Source organism: Marmota monax, unplaced genomic scaffold, assembly GCF_021218885.2.
Source record: "Marmota monax isolate L192 unplaced genomic scaffold, Marmota_monax_Labrador192_F-V1.1 WCK01_AAM20220418_F8-fsc00183, whole genome shotgun sequence".
NCBI lineage: Eukaryota > Metazoa > Chordata > Mammalia > Rodentia > Sciuridae > Marmota > Marmota monax.
The window spans coordinates 1,321,964-1,345,591 of record NW_026694841.1 but is presented as its reverse complement, the minus strand read 5'-3'; the positions used below and the strand labels follow the sequence as shown (position 1 = coordinate 1,345,591).

General features: G+C 55.9%; 1 protein-coding gene across 1 annotated transcript in view; it reads right to left on the bottom strand.

The window, feature by feature from the left end:
* Nucleotides 1-2,346: 2,346 nt before the first annotated feature.
* Nucleotides 2,347-23,628, bottom strand: part of Hhipl1 (HHIP like 1) — a 34,104-nt gene continuing 12,822 nt past the window's right edge. The window contains exons 2-9 of the mRNA XM_046426312.2: nt 21,517-22,163; nt 17,633-17,776; nt 15,451-15,779; nt 14,874-15,000; nt 12,611-12,756; nt 9,727-9,808; nt 6,000-6,082; nt 2,347-3,845 (exon numbers count right to left, since the gene is read on the bottom strand). Of these exons, the coding sequence (XP_046282268.1) occupies nt 3,325-3,845; nt 6,000-6,082; nt 9,727-9,808; nt 12,611-12,756; nt 14,874-15,000; nt 15,451-15,779; nt 17,633-17,776; nt 21,517-22,067 (1,983 nt within the window). The 5' untranslated portion in view covers nt 22,068-22,163 and the 3' untranslated portion in view covers nt 2,347-3,324. The remainder of the gene's footprint in view (nt 3,846-5,999; nt 6,083-9,726; nt 9,809-12,610; nt 12,757-14,873; nt 15,001-15,450; nt 15,780-17,632; nt 17,777-21,516; nt 22,164-23,628) is intronic.

Sequence of the window (23,628 nt, the reverse complement as noted above, 5' to 3'; positions counted from 1 at the left end):
CGGTAATCCTGCTGATAATCTCTGTTTTCCAGTGAGGCTCAGAGAGGTTAAATGACTGCCCTAAGGTCACACAGGCCAGACTGGAACCTGGTCTCCAGAATCCTTACTCTTCTAGTCAACCTCCAAACATCTGCAAGGTGTAAACGCAGGGTACCTTGGGGAGCTGGAGGCTGTGCACTCCCTTTACTGACGTGGCTGTTGAAGTCATGGACAGAGGGCTTTTCCTACTGTCAGAAGAAAAGGGTGGCCACTCAGTGTCCTGGGGGCAGTTGGACACAACTGAACAAGGTACAAGCGATGCTGGGACAGAGGTTTGAAGTGCTGTTACGACAGGCTGATATGCTTTGGACCTGGTCCTGGATGCTGAGCCACACGGAAGCATTGGCCCTGAGGGTCCAAAACTAAGATGTGTGCCTTTGGCAGCAGCAGCTTCTCTAGGAGCCTAACCCAGGCTGCTGACAGGAGGCCAAACTGGGCTGGGGAGGTAAAGTGGGAAACTGGCAGGGCAAAGGGACCCAAGGGACTGCAAGGCAAGGAGTCCTGCATTCCACTCCACGCAGGTGCTAAAGGCAGCTCTCCCCTCCCTGGGCGTGAGTTCCTATCTGCACAACCACAGGGCAGTTGGGGGTGGGGGGGTGGGGGGGACTTAATGCCTCAAGCAGCACAGCAGGATGGCCACAGCTGGGGCTCCAGGGTGGACTGCCTGGATTCGAATTTAAATAATGGCTGTGTGACATTTGGCAGAAAGTAACCTCTCTGGAGTTTCTACATCTGTAGGCTGCCGGGAGGTGTGATCACAGCACCTGCCTCCAACTGTTACTACAGTGTTAAGGGAGTGGATAAAGCAGCACTTGGAGAAGAGTGCCTGGCATGTGGGGTGCCAGCCACCCACTCTTATCACTGCCCAAGGAATAGTGACTCCGCCAGCCCCCTTCTCATGACAGTGGCACTCTGCCCTGGGCAGGAAGGGCACACAGGGTTGCTATCAACTGCTTCCCAGCCAGACTGGCAGCCCCAGTGGCAGGGCCTGGCACTTCAGGCTGTCATACCCCTCTCGCAGACATAGCAGCAGTAGAGCCACAAGCCAGCTCGGGAGCAGATCTGGCTTCAGCTGAGCCTTGGATTCTCTCCTCCCTGCCTGGGGCCCTCAACTAAGATATTTAATCTCCATGTGCCCTGGTTTCCCCTCATGTGACAAAGGGAGAAGAAGAGGGCTGTCCCGAGGGTCGAGTTGAGCCACGCTGTGCCACCTCTACAACCAGGCCTGGCTCACAGGCCACACTCCACAGCAGGCCTAATGGCAGCCCCCACACAGAGACAGCCCAACAGGGTCAGATAAGACACAAGGTCCTGGGTCCTTGCCAGCCCCACTTAGCACAGAGGTATGAAGAGTCCAAGAGGTGACGAGAGGAAAATTCTGAGGTCCTACATTAAATTAATAAGGGCAGGAAGATGGACCAGGGAGGAGACAGGGAGTGAATCAGTAAACAATGTGGGAGAGCAGGACTCTGACCCTGGTCTCTAAACACCAGAATCCACTTCAATCGACAGGAAAAGACCTTCCTCAACTATTAGCCTCAACCAATCCCTAAGTACCAAGCATTTGTGCTTAATGGACCACTCGCCAATGCCAGCCCACCCACCGCTGCCTTCAGCTTATCCCCGCTTTATCAATAGCCAACCAAAGCTCAGTGTATACAACCTGTGCCGCCCGGACTGCATTACCAGGACCCTCCCTCCCGAGTGAGGCTACAGCCTCTACCCGGCCAGCCTTGCTGCTGGTGGCTGCACAGCTCTGCACCTGAACCTGGTCCCTCCTGTCTTCTGTCCTTCATTTCTTTAACAGCTCAGGAAGCTCTTTCACTTCAGAGAACTCCTGACCTCAGAATTTCATCTTTGACAGGTGCAATGGCTCACACCTGTAGTCCCAGCAACTTGGGAGGCTGAGGCAGGAGACTGCAAGTTCAAGGCCAGCCACTCCAACTTAGCAAGACCCTATCTCAGAAAAGTTAAAAAAAAAAAAAAAAAAGACTGGGGATGTCACTCGGTTCTAGAGTACTTGCCTAGCATGCACCAGGTCCTGGGGTCAATCCCCAGCATAACACACACACACACACGCACACACGTTTCGGTTCCTCTGTAACCAGGTTCTACCTAAACTTCAATGAGCAGAGGCTGAGCCCGGAGACCTTAACCCCTCCACAGGCCTAGTGCAGTCTAGAGCCGAGGCCCCCAGTGAGCAAGGGAGCCTGTGGAGGAAGAAGGCTGGGGGACACCCCTTCCCCTGTCCCCTCACCCCACACCAGCCTCCCGGGTAGTCAGGATCAGAAAAGAGGCAGGAAGGGGTCTGTAAACAGTCACATTGTTGGCATAGTCCTGGGGACAAGCTCTCAGTAGTCTCACTGGCCCCCAGCCTGGTGGCCCCTGAGTAGGGCTAGAGAAATCAGAGGGTCTTTGGGGTTTCAGAGCAGGAATGGGGATGGAGATAACAGAGGTGGCCTGATGGTCCTGACACAACCCTGTAAGTAGCAGGGCAGGGCCCCCCACTCAATGGCGCCCAGGTGCTTGGAGAGGTTGCAGGGGAAAGCTCTGCTCAGCATGGGGTCCTTCTGTCCCAGGAGCAGGAGAGGACAGGCTTCAGGGCTGGAGGAGGCCAGGAACTATCCTTGGAGCACCTGCAGGTGCTTAGCATGACAGTGACGTCCAGATGACCAGGGGACTTCACCGGTGCCCCCTGGCTAGCTGTCTCCTGAGATGGCTACTTACTTCCTCTCAAAGGGCCGACATGGCCACAGGACACCCGGGATCTGTCCACATGAGCAGCTTCTCTTTGCCCCACAGCATGCGTTCTGTTCTCTCCAGTGCCTTGGACTGTTGGGCCACTGGGCCATGCTCTTTGGACCACCATCTCTGAGCCAGGCTCCAGCTGGTCTGGCACCCTCTGCTCCTGCACTGCTGGACAGGCCCTCTCCTTCAGTCGGCCAGAGGTGTCTTCATGCATGCAGTCATTAAAGGACGGTGTTCCTGCTGCTATCTGGAGACTTGGAAGTAAAAAAGAGCTCTTCTTGCCCCAAGATCACACACTGGCAGACCACACCGTCCCAACACACCAGCATTAAGTCTGCAGAAGGCACACGGCCAGGGACACACGAGGGCACACGTGCACTGCAACACCTCACACAGGTCCAACAGGACAGCTAGGCAGATAAGGCCACCTCTTGGGACACACCCACACCACCCTCTCCGGTTAGATACGTGTGCATAACCAGGCGCACACTGGGCTGCCTGCCGGCTGGATGGCCAGGCTGGGTAGCCGAGGCTTGGCTATGAGTACGGGTCTTCGTGGCTGCACACAACGCCCGCGTCCTCTTGGTGCCCGCAGTTGTGCGTGCCCACACCGGCGTGCGCGCACTCAAGGAGGCTGCGCTCGCTGCCCGCGCAGCGCACGTCGTCCAGCAGGATGGGTAGCGTGCGGCCCTCGCCGAACTCCGCACGCTTTGCTGCGCGCACTGCATGTGCGAAGCCCAGCTGGCGACACACAACTGCGGCGGCCTTGGTATCCCAGGCATCGTCGCACACGGTGCCCCAGCGTCCGCCCACGAACACCTCCACGCGTCCTCGGCCGGAGCTCAGTCCTGCGGGTCGCACCAGGCGCACCGCGCCGTTGGAGGGCGTAGGGTCCGCGGTGCTCGGCCGCCCCCGTCGCCGTCCTCCGCCCCTTCGGCCCCCTGGCCGCCGGGTGGGCCTGACCGGCCGCGGGGTGGGAGTGCGCGGAGCGGCCGTGGGACGGGTCCTGCGGGGCGCCTTGGTGGGCCGTGGGGTGCTCTCTGGCGTTCGGATGAACTCTGAACAGAAGAAGGGCACACGGTCAGAGGGTCCCCTAGCCCGGCTCATCTCCCACCTGGCTGCCTCCAGGTGGGAGGGTGGACCTCAGGGAAAGATGTCCTCCGTCTGTCCCCCACTCAGACCCTGAAGATAGGGTGCTTCTGAGGGCACTAGGGGTGCTTTCTGGGTCACCCAGGCCCCATAGGGTGCTAGATGCTTCTCCAGCCATTCAGCACCAATCCCGGGAGCTCCCTGTTTTATGACTGTCTGCCGCTGGGTTCCCGCACCCCCAGCCCTGCCCTCCTGGGGGGTACCCATGCTGTAACCTCTGGGGCCTCGATGCAAGCAGTGCTGGGGTAGAATTCTAGGAGCAAGGGACCCTTGTTGCTTCCAGTCCTGGTTTTAGGGTGGAGATCCTGAAGCCACAGAGGGGCATGGACTTCTGAGGTCTAAAGCAGTAGGTGGCCAGCAGGACAGGAACTGGGCCCATACACAAACCCTAAGGTCAGGGTGACTCTCTCCTCCAGGTTCTGAGGCGCTGGCCTGCCACTGGCACAGAAAGCTGGATGGGAGCTCTCAGGGTGTGTGGCTGGGCCCACACAGATCACAGCTGGGGATGGAGGGGTCAAAGCAGGAACAGCCACCCCGTCACAGGGCCTGGACATCATAGGTCTATGGGGGACTGAGGTTGGTGATTCTCTTTGTCCTGAAGGACATGGGACATGTTGGGCCCAGGATGGCCATGGGAATAAACTTCACTCTACATCAGGCACTGTACTCTGTCTAGCCCTACCCCCTGCAGGGCCAGTGCCAGGCAGTGGGCACTGTCCCCTGTGACAGCCGTCAGAGGAGGGCTGAAACCTCGACTAACACAGTTACTACGGGGAGAATCCTGGGGCCACCAGGGCACATCCCGTTGATCCCACCCCACCTTGGCCAGCTGCACTGTGAAATCCATGGGGTGGGGGAGTGCTGAGAAAGTACTTCTTGGAACAAGGACAAGTGCAGGCCAGGCCCAAGCACCATGACATGAGCAAGGGGCCGCCCCCCCCCCCCCCAGCACCAGCTCTGCTCCACGCACTCCTCTGCTCCATCCAGACTGTCCTCAGGCCCAGCCTCTCTGCCCCCTGCCCCGAGCTCTCCTTCCTTTTCTCTCCAGTTCAGGAACCGCTACCCCCACCCAGTCCCACACTGCACTGGGCAGGTCCCCACAGGATCCGGACACACTTCTGCACTAAACGGCTTCTCTGTCCTAGCCAGGACAGGGCCTGGTCTGACTTCCTCCTGGTCTCAGCACCCAGCACAGAATGGGTGACTGAAGCAAGTGACAGAAACGGCTGAATGTGTGGATGAAGGCCTGCCACACTCAAAGCCACCTGCTGCTGGGACCCCTGAGCTCCACCCTCCTGCAGCCGCCTCTGCCCAGGCGCCCTGCCCTGCCTTCCTGCTCCCCACCTGGCCCGCACTGGCACCCTGCTGGCAGCCCCTGCTAGTCCCTCGGGCTGCACAGTGATTCTTGCAATTCTGAGTTAGTTGCCAGCAGTTTCAAAGTGTAATCTGAGAAGGCAAGGCCACACCTGCCTCTCTCTGTATACCTCCACGGTGTGGGCAAAGCACAGATCATCTGTGGCTGGATGGAAAGCGGAAGGTCTGGTAATGGGGGGCCTCTGTTTCTACCCAGCTAGGGCCCGGTGGTAACCCCTCCGGCAGAACAGCCTTTCTCACAGCCCCAGGCCCCTCAAGCCACGGAGGATTGCTCATCCCACTGTCCCTCTTCACCAAGCAGTCAAAGGGAACCATCTTGGAAAGCCCAGCCGAACACCCCACCCCAGCCTCCCCTGCTCACACACAGGTGTCCTCTCTGTGTCCTCCTAGAGGACTCTGAGCATACCTTGCCTGGCACAGCTGTTCCTCCCCTGGCTGTGCCCTTCCTGAGGCTGCAGCCCCTCGGACCACCTGCCCATAGCCTAGGGCCTGGTCTAAGGAGTTGTGGCCGGTCCAACAGACCACTCTAAAGTTCCTTCCACTTTACCTGTGGAAGTATGCCAGGCAAGCTGCTAGGCAGAGGGACCTAGAGGCCCCACTAAGGGCCCCCAGCATCTGACTTGGGGGTCTGCAGGGTGCAGACTGCAGGAGCTTCCCTCCCCCACAGAGAACCATCAATGGGCACTTACTTTCTCTGGGCACAAAGGGGATGAGGCGGCTCCTCACCTTCACCTGGGTGGGATGGATCTGACACTTGCCGGGTGGCGCTCGTCTGCCAACAACACACAGGAGGTCATGAGGTCCCACCCTGGTAACTCGCCTTAAGCGTGTCCACCTGACACCAGCCCTTCTCGTGGGTGGTGGCAGGGAGGGCAAGGGCCATGCAGGTGTGGACAGGAATAGCAGTAAATGGTGGCCAGTTATTGAGAACCTACTGTGTGCCCTGCAGGACCCTGGCACTCTCTGTGCCCCCAGGATTCTAAGGGCCCAGCCTCAGGACACAGGCACCAAGGTAGCCCACTGGCACCTGCTCAGTCTCTACCTGCAGAGCACTAGGTAGTGCCAGAGGCTCCCTCTCTCTGAGCCACTTCGGAGTCAGAGGTGGACCCCACGCCTCATCCCCGACCGGTGGAATGCCAGACTCTTTTCTCCCCACCCCGCCACTCTGACACCTGTTACCGTGCCCCATTCTTGCCTTCTACCCTGGCCCTCCAACCCCCAGACTTTGAGGATGGTCTCTCCGGCCTCTGGTGTCTGGATTTCTGGTGATGCCCAGCCTGGCCAAGGAACCTGGGAAAGGTCAAGGCTAAGGGGTAAAGCAGAGAGGAGGAGGGAAGCAAGCCTGAGTGGGAGCCCAGGGCCTGGGGCTGGAGAGAACGGCAAGAGAGCCGTGTGCCAGGGTTGCCAGGGTATGAATGGGTCTCCTTTTACATCCTTCAGGGGCACAAGGAAGGAACGGAATTCCATTTTAATTAGTTTTTGGCTGTTGATCTGTGATTCTTTGAATGGTACCCGGCCCTGTATTCTTTGAAGGGTACCGACCCCATTCCCAGAGTGCCCCACGTGGGCCCAGGACTTCAATAGGGTCCCGTCAGCCCGGGGTGGGAAGCAGCCACGTGAGGGGCCTCCAGACAGGCTTGGCAGAAGAAGGGACACAGGCTTCTCCCCCAGAGCTGAGGAAATGCAACTGGCACACACGCCCTCTTCGCCTCTCTTCTGGAAGCCGGAGGAGCCGCAGGGCTTCCCTCCAGGTCATGTCCACACACTTCAGTCAGGCCCAGCTGGGCTTTTGTTCTTTGAGGAAATTATATTTTAAAATCTGTTACGCAAAAGGATGGGAGTAAGCCCAAAAATGCCACCGTTTTATGTCTGGGCACGGTGAGGTGACGCAACCCCACCCCCTCCCCTACTGGCTCTTCATTTTCCGAATGTTCAGTGCCGGACCCCTCTGGAGTCCGGGTGGCTGCAATAAAATACATTTAGCCAGCCCGGTGCGGACGGAGGTGCACACCTGTAATCTCAGAAACTAGGGAGGCTGGGGCAGGAGGATTCCGAGTTCAAGCCCGTCCTGGGTAACTTCGCAAATATAAAAAAAAAGGCTGGGAATGTAGCCAAGTGGTAGAGACCCCGGGGTTCAATCCCCAGAACCAAACAACAACAGCCACAAAACATATATTCCAAGAGAGAAAAATGGAAGGGCAAGGGGTCAGGGAGGAAGGGAGGAGTCTTCCATCTGGGCTCCTCCTAACCCTAAAGCCCGGAGCTGGGGAAGCTGCTGGGTCTCGGCAGGTTCCCTCTCCCTCCACAGGGACAGTGAGCCAACAGAGAGAGGGTGTTGCGAAAACCGGCGGAGATGACGCCTTTAAGGCAACATGTGGCAGGAATTAGACACCCAATATATGTGATATTTCCTCAGAGAAGCATTCTTCTTAAAAAAAAAATGGAAATAACCTCAATTCCAAGGAATTGGTAAGACAGTTATGGCTCAGTGACTCAGCAGAAAATGACCAGCCATTAAAAACCATCCTTTTGAGGTTGATGTTGCAACGTGGAAACGCTTACACAGAATAGGGAACAAATGAGCGAAGAAGAATGTAAAGTTTGCATGTGATCCAAGTGCGGGGACTTAAATCCTGGCACCACAAGATGGATGTGACCTCAGGGAGATGAACACAGGGATGAGAGAAGGATTGCTATGTTTTCCTTGATTTAAAAAAAAAGTTATGTCATTAAATAATATATTTGTGAGATGATGTCACAGACCAGAGACCAGAAGCTAAGGAGACAAGATGACTAGATGTAATTTGGGATCTTGGACTAGAAAAGGGACACAAGAGAACAACTGGAAAAATCCCTTAAAAAGCCCAGAGTTTAACTAGTGGTGATGTGCCAAGGTCAGTTCACTAATGGTGTACACGTTCACGTTCAAAGACCACCTAAGAGGTAGTGGGGTGCACTGCACCCGGGGTATGCAGGAAACTCTGCCACCTCCTTGTAGCTCTAAAAGGACTCCAAATTTTAAAAAGTATTGTTTAGGTGCACCGGGTGTTTCGGGACTTTCCCATACCAGTAGGTCTCAGAGTTTGGGGTAACTAAACACATCAGGGTTCCCCCAGGGCCTGCCAAACACCCGCAGATTCTTGGAGTGCATCCTCGGGCTTGGTGGGGAAGGGGGTGAGCACGCGTGGTGTCACTCCAGGTATTGGATACAAGTACAGACAGCAGGGAGCAGGGGAGAAGCCGCAAGGGTGAGGCACTGGCTTCAATTCTCAGCCCCGCATGTAAAAAGGAAAACAGAGGTCGACAACTAAAAATAAAACTTAAAAAAAAAGCCACAGTCTTTGCTCTGTGCCATTCCTGGGGCCTGAGCTGACTTGTTGGGGTGAAAAGACACATCTAGTCCAGGAGATGTGGACTGGATCCAGGAGATATGGACCAGACAGACAGGTGGGGCACAGTCCTACAGCTGGGAGCTCCAAGTCTGGGTGATAAGAACTGAGAAAGATTAGACAGGCCTGGAGGGGCAAGTAGGTTGGGGAGGACACCTGGAGGCAGTGAGATCCAAGGCCCTGTGGCCAGCACAATGAAGCTTAGAGGTTAGAGCAGGACTCTCAAGCCAGTCACCTGGACCCAGCCCCAGTTCTTGCTCCTCTGGGACTCTGGCACATGACTTTATATCTTTGTACTCATTTCTGCCCCATAAAATGGGCAGCTGAAGCCAGGTGTGGTGGCCCAAGCTTGTAATCCCAGCAACTTGGGAGGCTGAGGCAGGAGGATTGCAAGTTAGCAGGCCAACCATTTAGTGAGACCCTGTCTCAAAATTAAAATAGAAATTTAAAAAAGCTCAATGGTAGAGCATCTCTGGATTCAATCCCCAGTATCACAGGGGCGGGGGGGGGGGGGAAGCAGTGGAGAATCATACCTAGAACTGAAGCCGATAGAGAGAGAGAGTTGGAATGGGGTAGTCAGGGAGGGTGCTTGGAGAGCCCCAGCAAGTTCTAGCCAGTAGCTCCAGGAGAAAGGCCAGGGTCAGATGGGAACAGGAGGTCAGGGGAGGCATCTCAGAGGCAAGCAGGAGTTTGGAGGATGTGGGAGATGGAGCAACCTAGGGAACAAGGAACGAGGGACATGCTGGACAGAAGGAAAGACACAGGAGAGGTCAGGCAAGGTCGCTACACTCACAGGCCCCAAACCTCATCTCCCACTCGCCACCACCTGAAGAGAGCCGCACTCTGGCGGGCAGACCTTGGAATCCTGGATCTGCACCTCCAGGTGGGAGCTTGATTCAGCAGGTCTCTCTGGGAATCAGTCTTTTCATCTGAAAGATGGGGATATGAATTCTCCCCACGTTGGGAGTGGGGGAAAGTCAGAGGAGTGAGACAGTAGGTGCTCGGTCTGCACCTTGCAGGGACTCACCGGGAGGGGTCGATGACCTTGTAGATGACCCCACGTGCAGCCGTGGCACTTGGCACGCCCGTGGACATGAAGTACAGCTCCCCTTTGTAAAGAAGAAGATGGCAGGTGAGTGGACAGCTAGAGTAATGTGGGCCAGCCCCACCCACCCCCAGCAGCCCTCAGGTTGGAGACTGACCCCAGCCTCAGCAGACATCGAGGGGAGCACTCCAGGGCAGCCTCTCGGTCCAGCCCCCAGAACTGGAAACTGAGGCTGGGAGAGGTGTCCAGATGTGGCCATAGGCCTCTACAGCACTGTCCCTGAGCGATCAGTCACCCTGCCTGCCCCCACTTCCCGCTCAGATCTCTGCTCCTGCTCCTTCCTGGTGGCTTGTCCCCCCACCCCCAGCCCTGGCCGGATTGAAGCCCAGCACCACACATCTCTGGGCATAGATAAGGCCCTGGAACAGCTCCCCACACGATGGCCTCCCAGGTGACCTGCGGGCACATGTGGCTCCCCAAGCCTTAGCTTCCCCATCTTTAAAATGGACAAGCTCACAGGGCTGCTACGGAGAGCAGAGAGCGAGAACTCAGTAGTGGCTGTTACTATTGCCACCTGGAGAGACCTGGGAGCAGGCACCTCCCCGGCAGGGCAGAAAGCACTGGGTCAGGAATCTAGTGTGAGCCCCCGGGGCCACCCGGAAGCCCTCTGTCTGGGGACTCTGTGATGGCCCACCCCCATCTTCCCCTCCAGCTCTCAGGTACAGTGAAAATGTACAGATCTGAGTTCTGAGCACCACGGAGCTCACTCTCAGGTGACATTAGTCCTCCTGTTCCCTGACCATCCTACCCTAATCCCTGCAGCCAGGCCCTCTGGGACCCAGGAAATGGGCTTCATTATTGCCATCTTGCAAATGAGGAAACAGGCTCAGCAAGGTCGAAATCACGTAGTGAACATGTAGTGAACGGTTAAGCCAGACCCAGAGTGCAGCAAAGTCTGCTGTCCCCACCCCACACCAATGTAGGATCCACGAGTGCGTGCGGAGGGAGAGGAAACCTGACGCAAGCCCCCCATGGCCCAATGTGACAATTCAGACCTCTGTCCTTGTAAGAGCATAGCAGAGAGCTCCTCCAGGCCTGGGGGCGGGGCGCATCCCCAAGGAGAGGCTGAGACAGAGAAAAGCATGTCACAGGAGACAGGGGCAGACAGGGAGGGTGCATGGGGGCAGGGTCAGCAAGCAAGGGCAGGCAACCCTGGGGATTCTGCAAAGGGGGAGACCCTTGAGGGGTAACTTGTGTAAGGGGTGGACCCAGCTGTGACAGGAGCAATGGCCCACCAGGGAAGTGGGGATAAGGGGCATAGGTCCACATGGGGAGGATGCCACCTGCAGGAATGGGGTCACCCTGGCAAGATGTCCCTTCAGGAGTCCATAAGGGAAGCCACAGGTTTGCAGTGTCATCTCAGGCCATCCACCTCCCTCTGGACAGAGACTCTGGGGGCAGCCCCTGTCCCTCTATCTGTGCAGCCCTCACACTGACACTCCAGCTCCTTGTAGGTCAAGGCTCCCTGCACATCCCCAGCCTGAATGCCCTTCCCCTGTGTCTTCGTCTGGCTGACCAACCTAAGGCCCTGCTCTGCCCACAGTGCCCGCCCTCCTTACTGGGTGTGAAGAGTCAGTCTCATTCCCCGTAAGTAAAGTGACAGGGTTAGACCAGGCAGACTCTGGGGCTGTGAGCAGGCTCTTGGACCATGTGCACACACACAGGGACCCTTCTCATGCTGCCAGGCCCTCCGAGGGCCACACCGCCCTCTTGATCTCTGTGGTGTGGACTGTCCCTGGCAGATACTGGGCCAGCAGGCGTCCTCGTTTGTAATTTTCAAGTGTCAGGAGAACTAGAAAGGGGGGAGCACAGCCAGGAGCTCTGCTAATGTCGCTCTCTAGTAGTGGGAGAGACTGGCTGACACTGGACCTGGAGCTGGCCCTGGGCTCCTGGCTCGCGGGTGCCTCCTCCTGGTTTTCTATCTCAGTGCCACTCAGAGGGCTGAGGAAGGGCCCCAGGGGACCGCACCTTCCTCCAGGCCCTGCATCTTTGGGGGAGAGGGAGGTGGGGAGGGAGGCTCCCCTGCTTCTGAAATATGTTAACCCCCTACTGACCAAAAGAAAGGGCTTTCAGGGGCCCAGGGGCCTCTCAGGGGCTGGAGCTGCCCTTTTGGAAATTCAGATGTGATGGGGGGATGGGGGAGGTTGGTTCAACAAAGGTTTCCCAGACTCCCTGGGGGCTCTGGCACTGGGCCTTGCAGGGACACACCTCCAAAGCACCCCCCCAACTGCGTTGCCTAGAAACCCCTACAAAGCATCCACCAGGGCCTGCTGGGGGCCCCTGGCCTTTTGTTGTGGCATAGTCAAGGGGTCCAAGGACAAAGGCACGAGACTGGAGCAGGATCCAGTCTCCATGGCCCTTCTTCTTCCCCTCCCCCTCTGTCCCTGCTTTGAAAACCCAAGTGCCTCAATGTGTGACCAGTTAACAGGCAGGAGGGCTGCCGTCTGTCCACCCACTGTGAAATTCCAGTGTGGCTTCACTGAATGGTCCAAGTGCATTAGCCATGAAGAACCAAGGGCCCTGCAGTTCTCTGGGGAGACACTCTCCCTCCGCACTCCAGATCCTGCCTGCAGACCCAACCCCTGTTAGCACTGGCCTCCCCGCAGCCCTGTGCTGGATGGGAACAGGGAAGACGGACCATTTCTCCCTTTTTCCAGATGAGAAAGTGAATATGCCTTAGGAACTGAATGCCTCCCTCCCCAGCACGCAGACCCGACCCCTCACAATACAGCCAGGAGCCCTGGGAGGGGGAAACCAGTCCCAGGCCCAGTGAGTCTGGACCAGGGGGGGGTCCACGAAGGCTCACCCGCCTCATCCTCTGCAAAGGAGATGATGTGTGGGTAGTAGTTGTTGATGAGGCCTGGGAATGCGCAGGTCTGGCCACGGCCCATGCAGATCTCACTGTACCGCCACTGGCCTGTCCCTGGGTTTTCTCGGAGGGACATCAGACGCCTAGAGAGGAAGATGAGGTCTGAGGTCATGGCCGGTATGGTGTACGGGAACACACCATCTAGTCATCAACTCCTCCACCCATCCAATCATCTATCCATCCTCCCATCTGTCCTCCTGTCTGCTCATCCATGCAACCAGGACCATTGTAATTGGCAGGATCCAGTGCAAAAGGCATGCAGGGTCTCTTGTTCAACAATTATTAAAAACTTCAGGAGAGTGATGAGAGAGCAGTAAGCGCAGTGTGGGCCCTTCTGTGCAGGGCCCTGCAGCCGCACAGGTTGTGTGTCTGTGAAGTGGGCTAGGTGTGATCTTCACTGAGCATCTGCCAGAGGGACCCCGGATGAACAAGATCAGCTTGGTTCCTGCCTGTCAGTTCAATGCAGTCCCTGGCCAGGTGAAGGCACAGTATCTCTGAGAGCTGAGGTCCACCACAGCTGCCCCAAGGTGTATGCATCCTTTTGCACTGCCTGTACTTCAGACAGCAGGCAGTTGGCCATCTTGGGAACATGCTCATCTTGCGCCAACTCCCTCTTCTGCTTCTCCAGCACCTAGGCATACTTCCAGCCCCTGCTCCCACATTGCCTCCTCTGTGAAGCCCTCCCTGATTGCACCTGCTCTGGGCTCCCAGCACTGGGCACAGGCTCTCTAAGGTTGCAATGTCTCAGACCAAGTGTGGGTGTGTCCCTGGCTTGGATGCAAGATGCTCTTCATCTCAGTTGCCCTGACCCTGGCGTAATGCCTGACCCAGCAGAGGGGCTTGGGAATGTGGGCAAAATGAATTGAATGTCTGAGACCAGAAGACTTGGGAGAGAAAGAACTGGTGGCAAAAATAAAAGCTCCATCTAGGAAGCTTTTTCTAGGTGGAAAGCTGGGTGGCCAAGGAAGGGAGTCCCCAAGAACTGGGAGAATGATCCAGTATCTAGGGCATAGGGCTGGGTACTTTCTCAGCTCCCGACTGAACCTAAGTCAGCAGCCTTCCAGAGGCAAGAAGTCCCCTTCCAGCCTTGGGCTCTGGATCTCCTCCCCGGGCACCTACTCGGCTGTTCTCCCCAGAATGGGAATTAGGGGCATCGTGTGTCTGTGAGTTTGAACTAACTTCCAAGTGCTGTGTATGTCCTAGTAGATTCTGTCCTGAGGACCCCCTGAGATGGTGGGCACTACTGTCAACTGCTTTTTGTAGGTGAGAAAACTGAAGCACAAAGAGGTAAAGTAACTGGCTCAAGGTCGACTCCAGTGAGCAGAAGGATCCAGACCAGGCATCTCAGGTGCACTTTTAAGCCTCAGCATGCCAGGCTGTATGTCACCCTGGTCCTCTCTGACTCTCAGTTTTCTCCTCTGTACAATGGGACAAGTTAGTCGTAAGTGTCCAAGCTCTACAGAGGACAGAGTCTGGTTCACAGCAGGCCTAGGAGGTGTGCTCTCTCCTCTTCTAGAATGCACCTGGATGTGACTCATGCCCTGTCCCCCACACCCACCCACACACCTGTTAAGTCTCAGTGGTGGGAATAGAGGAGGGAGGCTCCACAGGCCACAATGGTCAGGCCTGGACAGCAGCCTTAGTTCCCCCTCTCCTCAGCAGGGTCACTTTTGATGGGCCACTGCCCTCTGTGGCTTCAGTTTCCCAACCTGTGCAAGGGGCTTGGGGACCAATGCTCTCTGCAGGCCTGGCTGGGGTGGGCTGGGTAAGGCTCTATGGGCTCCCATTCTGTGCAGTGATGGGTCCTGTCTTCCCCAGGAGGAAGGTGGCCCTGGGGATAGAGGGCTTGCTGGTGTTGTTCTGTCCCTGACTATCAGAAGGACTTGTAGCTCAAAACGCAGGAGTCTCAGGAGAGAGGGAAAGACCAGGTCCCAGCCCTTAAGCCCATGGTCTGCTAAGCCATGACCTGGGCCTTCTTCCCAGCTCCAGTCCCTGTTAGGAGAGCAGGAGCAGATTTCCTAAGGGGTGACTCTCAACTTCCCCCCTGAGGAAGAGACCTGTTGGCCCACACCCACAGGGGGCTCCTGTCAGTGTGCCGGTGCATCTGTGTACACACACACACATATACACACACTCACTTCATCACACTCCAGGGAGCAGAGGACCTAACCACAAGTACTCAGGGCTGTGGGCCACCTACCCGCTCATGAAATCCCCGAAAATGTAGAGGCCATTCAGGTTGGGGTACTCGCAGCCCCGGTACACATAGCCCCCTGTGACCGACTTGCCCATCTTGTGCGGGTAGGCAAAGATCGGCAGCACGTCATCTGCAGAAGGGGAAAGAGCCCGGGGTGAACATGTGGCAGCCTGTTCAACTGCCAGGTTGAACAGCCCCAGACCGAGGCCTGTGAAAAGGGGACTGGGGACAAAGGTCAGCAAGAGACAGGGGTCACGAGGTCAGCCAGAGGTTCCCCATGGCAGGCAGAAGGAGGGAGGTGCTCATGGGGGACTGCCTGGGGGCGGGGAGGGGATTTGCAGGGGCCCAGGGCCAGGGGGAAGCAAGAGCAGAGGAGCGCGAGGGAGGGCACGGGAGGTTCCAGTGGGGACAGGAGGTCTCCTCGCACAATTCGCAGAGGGTGGGGTGCGGGGACAGGTCCAAAATGAAGAGGTGCCTGGGAAGGGTCCTGGGTGCAGCCCCGCGGGAGCCCCAGTCTTGCTTGGGCAGCCGAGGGGAGGGTTGGGCGGATCGGGGTTCGGGGTGCCTGGCGCGGGCTCACCCAGGGAGGCGTTGGCGCACAGCTTGCGGTCGTAGCACTCGAAGCCCTCGCGGGCGCGCCAGCCATAGTTGCGGCCGCGCTCCACCAGGTCCACCTCCTCGAACTTGTTCTGGCCCACATCACCGCAGAACAGGCGCCCGCGGCCCGCGCCCGTCGCCGGGTCGCCGCGGTCGAAGGAGCAGCGCCACATGTTGCGCACGCCCAGGGCGTAGACCTCTGGCCGCGCGGCCGGGTCGCCCACGAACGGGTTGTCGGGCGGGATGCGGTAGAGCGGGCCGCGCTCGTTGCGGTTCACGTCGATGCGCAGCACCTTGCCCAGCAGCGCCGACCTGCGGACGGGCGAGAGGCCGGGGTGTCAGCGCGCACCATCCCCAGGACGGGGAGCGACAGGGCCCGGTGCAGGGTGAGCCCCGGCTATGCGGCAGAAACCCGGGTGCGGTGCTCCTCAGCTATTGGCAGCTGGACAACCTCGTTCATCCTTTCAACTGGGTGCCAAGCCCTGTCCAGAGCACTGGACCTAAAGTCGTCTATTGCCATACTTCATGGCCACAAGGAAACTTTTAGGTTAAGTACTGTTATGATCTAGTTCTACAGATGGCAGCTAAGCTCAAAAAAAGTCAGATAAAGTGCCCCCCTGCCACCCGGATAATCAATGGTAGGGCAGAGATCCAGCCCAGATGGCTGGCCCAGAACCCCAAGCCCTTTTCCAGACCCTCTATGGAAGCCCAGTGTCCTCCATAGTGACAGAGGGTTCTGCTCTGCCCTCCTGTTTACAGGGTTGTGCTAGCCAGTGAGGATTCCGCTAGAAAATGACTCATATTTAGTTTTTTTTTTTCCAGGACCCAGCCCAGCGATCCAACCTAGTAGGTGACATCAAGTGTTGAGTCAGTGATCAAGTCATATGCATCAAGCAGAAAGCGTAGGGAGGGCTGGGAGAAGGTGGGAGCTGCCAGCAGCTCTAACCTCTGTGCAGCTCTGTGGGGGGGGGGGTAGCTTTTGGTTCCACTGGTCACATGACAAAAATCACATGGAAAAATCTGTGCTGTGCTTGGAGATGGTGTGGAGGGGAGCAGGCCTCTCACCTGGACTCCCTCCCTCCACCTCCTGCCTTTCAAGGCAGGGCTGGTGTCCTTTGCCCAATTGACACAACTGTGTGCCTGTCATTCCCACAAGAATTAGCACCCAAGTGTTCCCCCATCAGTAGAGACACCTCACAGGAGTCTTGCTAATGGTGACAAAACACTCCCCCAGCCCAGGGTCCCCACCACAGGCCTACCAGCTTCCCCAGCAGCTCCTTCCACGTGCCCTGAGCTGCTCACACCCTGAGCCACAACAGGCATCATGCCTCAGGATGCGAGTGGGCAAAAACCGCATAGCAGCAAAACAATGTTTTAAGTCCCATCCAATTATCCACAAATCCTTAATTTCTATTTTCTCAACTTCATCTCTGAACACATTGCAAACTGAGAAAGCTCGGATGATTCTTACACTGTCACATGTGAAAGCATAAGTCACAAATTGTGAGCACTTTAATTACAGTAATCAATATCACCCTTTCTATTTTGACTTCCTGGGCTAAGGGAGGTTTTCTCATTTTGGCTAAGGAAATGGAAGAGGCAGGCCGGAGACTCTTCAACATCCTCTTTTACATGCACAAGGATGTACACCCGCGTGTGTGCATGCATAAAGAGGCACAAGGGTAGGCCATTTGCTCAAGCCAGCAGGTGGGTAAATGAGGCCGAGATTATACTTCCGAATTTGGGTCTTTGTGAGTGACCCTGGGGCAGAAAACCCACCTGTCCATAGAGACCCTGCTCTGGCCTGCTTCCCCTCCCTGATCCATCTGGGGAGCACCCCATACCTTCCTCCAGCAGGGCTCTGTTCAGGGCTGGGCTGACCTTCCCAGAGGGTCACTGATGTCACTTATCAGGCACCTGTGAGAAACAGGCTCTGGGCAATTGTAAACCAAGGAGCCTCCCATGGAGATGATTATCATTCCCCTGTAATTGATGGGAACAAGTGACTGCCTGGGATCCCCAGCTAGCTGCAGGCTGAGCTGGTTCCCAGACCCTTCCCTACTAATCAAAGCTGTTTGGCTAAGAAAGTCACTTCTGGCTCCAAAAGAGTGCCAGAAGCCCCGGAGTGCCCCCCAAGGTACCAGACAACTAGAAGCCAAACATACTTGTTTTGGGCATTTCCAAACTTTCCGAAGGGGTCTCCAGCCATCCCGCCATCTCCGGTAAAGATGTACAGGTACCCATCGTCCCCAAAGAGCAGCTGACCCCCATTGTGGTTGGCAGCTGGTTCTTCAATCTCCAGGATTATCCTAAAGGAAGATAAACCCCCAACAATGAAAACTCAGCCTTCAACACATAAACAAACAAACAAAAAACAAGATCACAACAATGAACCCTCCTCTGTTGGATGTCATTTCACAATGGAGAAAAGAATGTTGTTGTTGTTTTCTGATACTGGGGATTGAACTCAGGGGTGCTCTACCACTAAGCCACATCCCAGCCCTTTTATTTTATTTTTATTTTGAGACAGAGTCTTGCCGGGGCTGTTCCTGAATTTGTGATCTTTCTACCTCAGTCTCCTAAATCACTGTGATTACAGGTGAGTGCCACATGCCCAGCTGGAAAAGACTTTTTATATCCTTTGTAACAAGTGATTTTCACAAGGACCTGGTAAGTAGGTTGAACTGGAATAATTTACTCCACATGTCAAGGAGGACCTGGAGGCTCGGAGAGGTTGAGCGACTGGCCAAAGTCTCACAGCCCATAGGTAGCAGAGCTGGGACTAGAACTCAAAACTTTGAGTTCTGGCTCAGTGTTTTTTTTTTTTCCTACTGCTCTCTATGCTAGCATCTGCCCTACTATAATTATGTGAAACTGTCCACCTGACCACTGGTTCAACTAGTTTCTCCATTGTCCTAGCTTCTCACAGCAGCTAGTCAGGCCATGCACACTCTACACACATCCCATTTGTTAGCTACCAGAACTTCTAAGACCTTGGCAGGATGCTTGGGCTCCACACCCTGCCTTGGGGACCTCCTGACTGCCAATGCAGGGAACTTCCCACTATGCCCCAGCCAGCCAGCTTCAGGTCAGGGTCTGCCGCTGGGGAGCAGAAGGCAGGAGGGAGAAGGCAGGTCTCTGACCTCTGGCTCCACCTCCAAAAACAGCAGGTGCAGAGCCAGCCACAGTGGTGGCTAACAGGGACCGAGGGCAGACACACCTGCACAAACACCTTCTCCCCTTTGTTCCTCCCATCCCAGAGCGGCAGTAGCTTGTTATAGCCACCACTCTCAGGAAACTGATCCTTCCTCTGTCCTCTTCCAGCCCTCTCAACGCCTGGGTAGCCAATTCTCTGTGTAAATTCCCTCCTGCCAGGTGTGGTGGTGCACACCTGTAATCCCAGATACTCAGGAGGCAGGAGGATCACAAGTTCAAGGCCAGCCCGGCAACTTAGGGAGACCCTGTCTCAAAATAAAAAGGACTGAGGTGAAACTCACTGGTAGAGCTCTCGTCTAACAGGTATGAGGTCCTGGGTTCAATCCCCAGGACTGAAAAAATTATCCTCCAGTTGAGCCGGGTGTGGTGGCGCATGCCTGTAATCCCAGTGGCTTGGGAGGCTGAGTCAGGAGGAGAGGATCACGAGTTCAAAGCCAGCCTCAGCAATGGCAAGGTGCTGAGCAACTCAGTAAGACCCTGTCTCTAAATAAAATACAAAAAAAGGGCTGGGGATATGACTTAGCAGTTGAGTGCCCCTGAGTTCAATCCCTGGTATCCAAATCATCATCATCATCTTCTTCCTCCTCCTCCTCCTCCAGTTGAAATAAACTTAAGATATTCTAACTCTCCAGGATTGGCTACTCACTCGCTAAACTCTCATTAATAACAGATAAGAAAAACCAGGATACAGAAAGGTGAAGTCACTTGGACCCTGGATTTGAGTCCTTCAGAGCCAGGGCTGGAAGCCTTTGCACTGTGATACCAATGCACAGCAGGAGGTGAGCAATACAGGACCCAGCACCAGGGCCTCCTGCGGAGTACAGCTCAGACTGAGGGATCCCAGCCCCAGATAAAGAGACTGACAGCCTCGGGCACAGAGGCACACACCTGTAATCCTAGTGATTCTGGAGGCTGAGGCAGGAGGATTGTAAATTCAAAGCCAGCCTCAGCAATGATGAGGTGCTAAGCAACTAAAATAAAATACAAAATAGGGCTGGGGATGTGGCTCAGTGGTCGAGGGCCCCTGAGTTCAATCTCCAGTATCCCCCAAAATAAATAAATGAAGAGACTGCCAGTCAGCTTGAGCAAAGATGACTGCTTTTCCCTGACCTGCCTTCGGCCAGCCAGCCATGCCTATGTCCCCCTCTAAATGAGCTCAGGCTTGAACAAATGATGTCTCCAGAAGACCCTTAATGAACCCTCACTCTTAAATATGTTCCTCTGTATATTCTGTGCTCAATTTAAGTTTTATCAGGAACCATTTTTTTAAGTCACTGTTGAAGGTACTTTCATTCTGCCCTTCCATCTTCCCTTTGTCAGGTTCATATGATAAATAATCTTTCATGGAGAAGTAGTTGCACAGGTTCGTATAAGATTATGAGCATCATATTTTCTCTTTTTGCTCCAGCTGCCAGGAAGCTCATAGTCAAAATTAATGCTGGAGCCAGGCATGACGGTTACATCCATAATCTCAGCTGCTCTAGAGACTGAGGCAGGAGGATCATAAGTTTGAGGCCAGCCTCAGTAACTAAGTGAGGCCCTAAGCAATGTAGCAAGACCCTATCTCAAAATAAAAAAATTAAAGAAAAGGGAGGAGGGCTGGGGATGTGGTTCAGTGGTTAAGTGCCCCTGGGTTCAATCTCTAGTACCAAAAACAAACACAAAAACAAAATCAGTGCTGTACAGCAAGAGTCACATTAGCTCACCAAGACAGCTGTCTGGTGGTCACTCGTCCTTTCTCTATGTTCAATGTTAAGATGTTACAGTTTGATCAAATATACAAGGTGATGTTACTTGCCTGTTTGCCCTCTGACCCAGGGCTGACCCTCCCCTTCCCTGCGACTGCAAACTACACTTCCCATGTTCCTTTGCTGGCTGAAATGGTTTAGCCAATGGGCAGTACTTTGCGAGACTGGAGTGGGGAGGACACCCCTCTCTGTTTCAGGTAGGGTCCTGGCAGTAGCTGCACCTCCTTTCTGGATCTAGTTGATCTGCCCAGGCCCAACATGGTGCCAGCTGTCACAGAGTGGCCCCACCTTCAGGGCTCCTGGGCTCCGGGAAGCCCCCCTTCCCACTTTGTCCAGCTCTAGGGGTGGAGGCAGCTCCTCCACTTGCAGCTCAGAGTGGCCTCCCTTCCTGCGGTTGCCCTTTCATTGTCCTAACCCCTGTGCAACTATTTTCCAATATCAGATTCTACCTGTTGGGTCTCTGATAAGGGGGCTATTTCCCCATTGTACCCAGGCTGGCAAGTGAGCCCCTTGGGCAGGCCAGCTCAACCCCAATTGGACAACCAGCTGGAGCATATATAATGCACAGGGAGCCCTCTGTGTAGGCCTTGAGGACCTGGGGGTGGGAATGGGTGGGAGCTGGAGGAAGGAAGTTTCCTGGAGCAGAGGATGCCCTGGGGGGACACGGAGGCCAGAGCAGGGTTCCTGCTGAAATGCTTCTAGAAGTGTGACCTGAAAGGTCACTTGACCTCTTTGAGCCTCCACTTCCTCATCTGAAAAATAGGACCAACAACACGAACTCCTTGGGTTTTAAGCGAACCACATGAAAGCAACCATCTCGAGTGCCTGGAGAGTTGGGGGAGAGATGATCGGCCTTGGAGGCCACATGGAGGGGTCAGGAAACGGTTCCATTGAACGTCTGGTTTCCAGAAGCCTCCCCAGGCCCCAGGGCATGTACTTCAGTGCCCCACCAGGGGATTTAAAGGTGCTGGGGTTTAAATGTGCGGGTATTTAGTAACCTCCTGGTGAGGCGCTCACACCAGGGCACGTGCGCACGCCCCCGCATGGCAGCCCGGCTCCCACCCTCGGTGGCCCCGGGGAAACACCTCTCGGAGCCGTGGTCCACGGCGTTCTCATCGTCCTCGGAGACTCTGAACTCGCTGATGCGGATCCACTCGTGGAAGCCGACCCCCACGGAGTAGTAGACGTAGAGCTTGCGGTTGCGCGGGGAGTCGGGGTGGAAGGCGATGCCCAGGAAGCCCCGCTCGTCGCCCTCCCAGGGCGAGGTGAGCACGGCGCGGCTGATGTTCAGGAAGGGCTTCTCCAGGCGCGAGCGGTCAGCCAGGTAGGCCCACACCAGCCCCACCTGCTCGGCCACGAAGAAGCGGTGGGTGCCGTCCCGGGCGTGGACCATGGCCACCGGGTTGCGCAGCCCGTTGGCCACCTCCTCCAGGCACAGCTGCAGGCAGCCCTTGGCATCGGCCGCCACTCGGCCCAGGTTCAAGTTGAGGTTCTCGTTGACCAGTAGGCGTGGGAAGCAGTAGTCCGTGTCATCCAGGGACAGGTAGCGGCAGAACTTGGCTCGGTTCTCTTCCAGGGCCCAGAGCTCGCGGTCGGGCGAGAGGTGGCGGAAGAGGCCCCGGCACGTCTGCCACATGTCCAGGCAGTAGTCCTCGCAGAGCCCCGGCACCGTCCGCAGGGGCGTGGAGGGGTCCTCGGCGTCATAGAGGTGGGCTGCATAGGGCGAGCATTCCTGCAGAGACAGGCAGGGCTCAGGGGTGCTGTGTGGGGACACCAGTCAGCTGTGTGCCCCGGGCCAGAGCCTCAGTCTGCAGACCCACAAAGGGCAGAGGAGGCCCTCTATTACCACCTGTAGCCTCAACTCCAGCAGCAACCTTGGCCTCATTTCCCTTTCCCTGCGCTCTTGTCCCTGTGCCTTGGTGCACCTGCTAGAACAAATCCTGAAACCGTCCCTTCTGCTACTACCTGCTGCCACACAGAGGCTGCTGGGGGCACCAAACCCTTCCAAGCCGACTCTTCACATCCTGCACCCGCCCCTAGATCTGGCAGACTAACCCCCTCACTTTGTGACCCTACTCAAGGGCCACCTCCTCAGATCTTCTCTGATCACCCAGTCCACCCCCACCCATTACTTCCTGGCCTATGACCTTGCTTTAAATCAAACAAAAATCAGAGGATGCAAGTTTGAGGCCAACCTGAGCAACTCAGACCCTGTCTCAAGATCAAAACCAAAAAGGGCTGTTGATATAGCTCAGTGGTAGAGCCCCCCTGGGTTCCATCCCCTGAATCTCAAACAAAAGGAACATGACCTGAGATTATAATAAAAATTAATTGGTTCCTTGTTTATTGCCTGTCTTCTTCTTCAGAACACGAGTTCTGGATGGTTACTATTATACCCCAGAACTTGATAGAGTCCAGCGCATAGTGGGCCCATAGGCAATACCTTACCCACCAGCCCTCTGTTGACCTTGATTCACCAGAGACAGGCCACATGCTCCTACATATCTGTCCACTGAATCTTCCTGAGATCTCAAGAGGGAATTGCTACTGGGGAAACTGAGGCTGAAGGCCACTTGTCATTCAGCACCACACTTGGGCTAGCAACACAGACCATATTAAGTGTGATCTCAGGTGGGCCCTGCTCTCTCCAGCACAGTGGTGACTGGCATGGACAATAAGCAAGTGTGTTGATGAGGCCAGTGCCCACCCCCCCACACCTGGTCCCTCCCTCCTGCCCAGGCACCTCATTCTCAGCTCCTTGATGAGACCCTGGGGCTGTCCCCACTGCAGCAGTGGCAGAGCAGCTTTCTATGTGATGAATGAATCCAAAACCCTTGGGCCCCTCCTCAGGCCTTTGGCCTCACAGGTCCTCTTCCCAGCTCTGCCCAGAGCAGAATCCAGAGCCTCATGCCCCCCCCCCCACTCAGTACTTCCCCACCAGTGAGATGCGTCAGACCTCATCAGGGCCCACGTGGGCACCACTTGAAATGCAGGGCAGTGAATGCCACGGGACAAGCCTCTGGCCACTGGGAGAAGGGCTCTGCCCACCTCCCTGCCTGAACAGTCCCAAAGTGCAGAGTTCGGCCGCTCCAAGGTGGCTCCCAATCACATTTGGCAGTATCCCGCTCACAATTGCGTCCTAGCCTGTCTCTGACCCTGCCACGCCATCTCCTGCTTCCTGGGTCCCCTAACCCTAC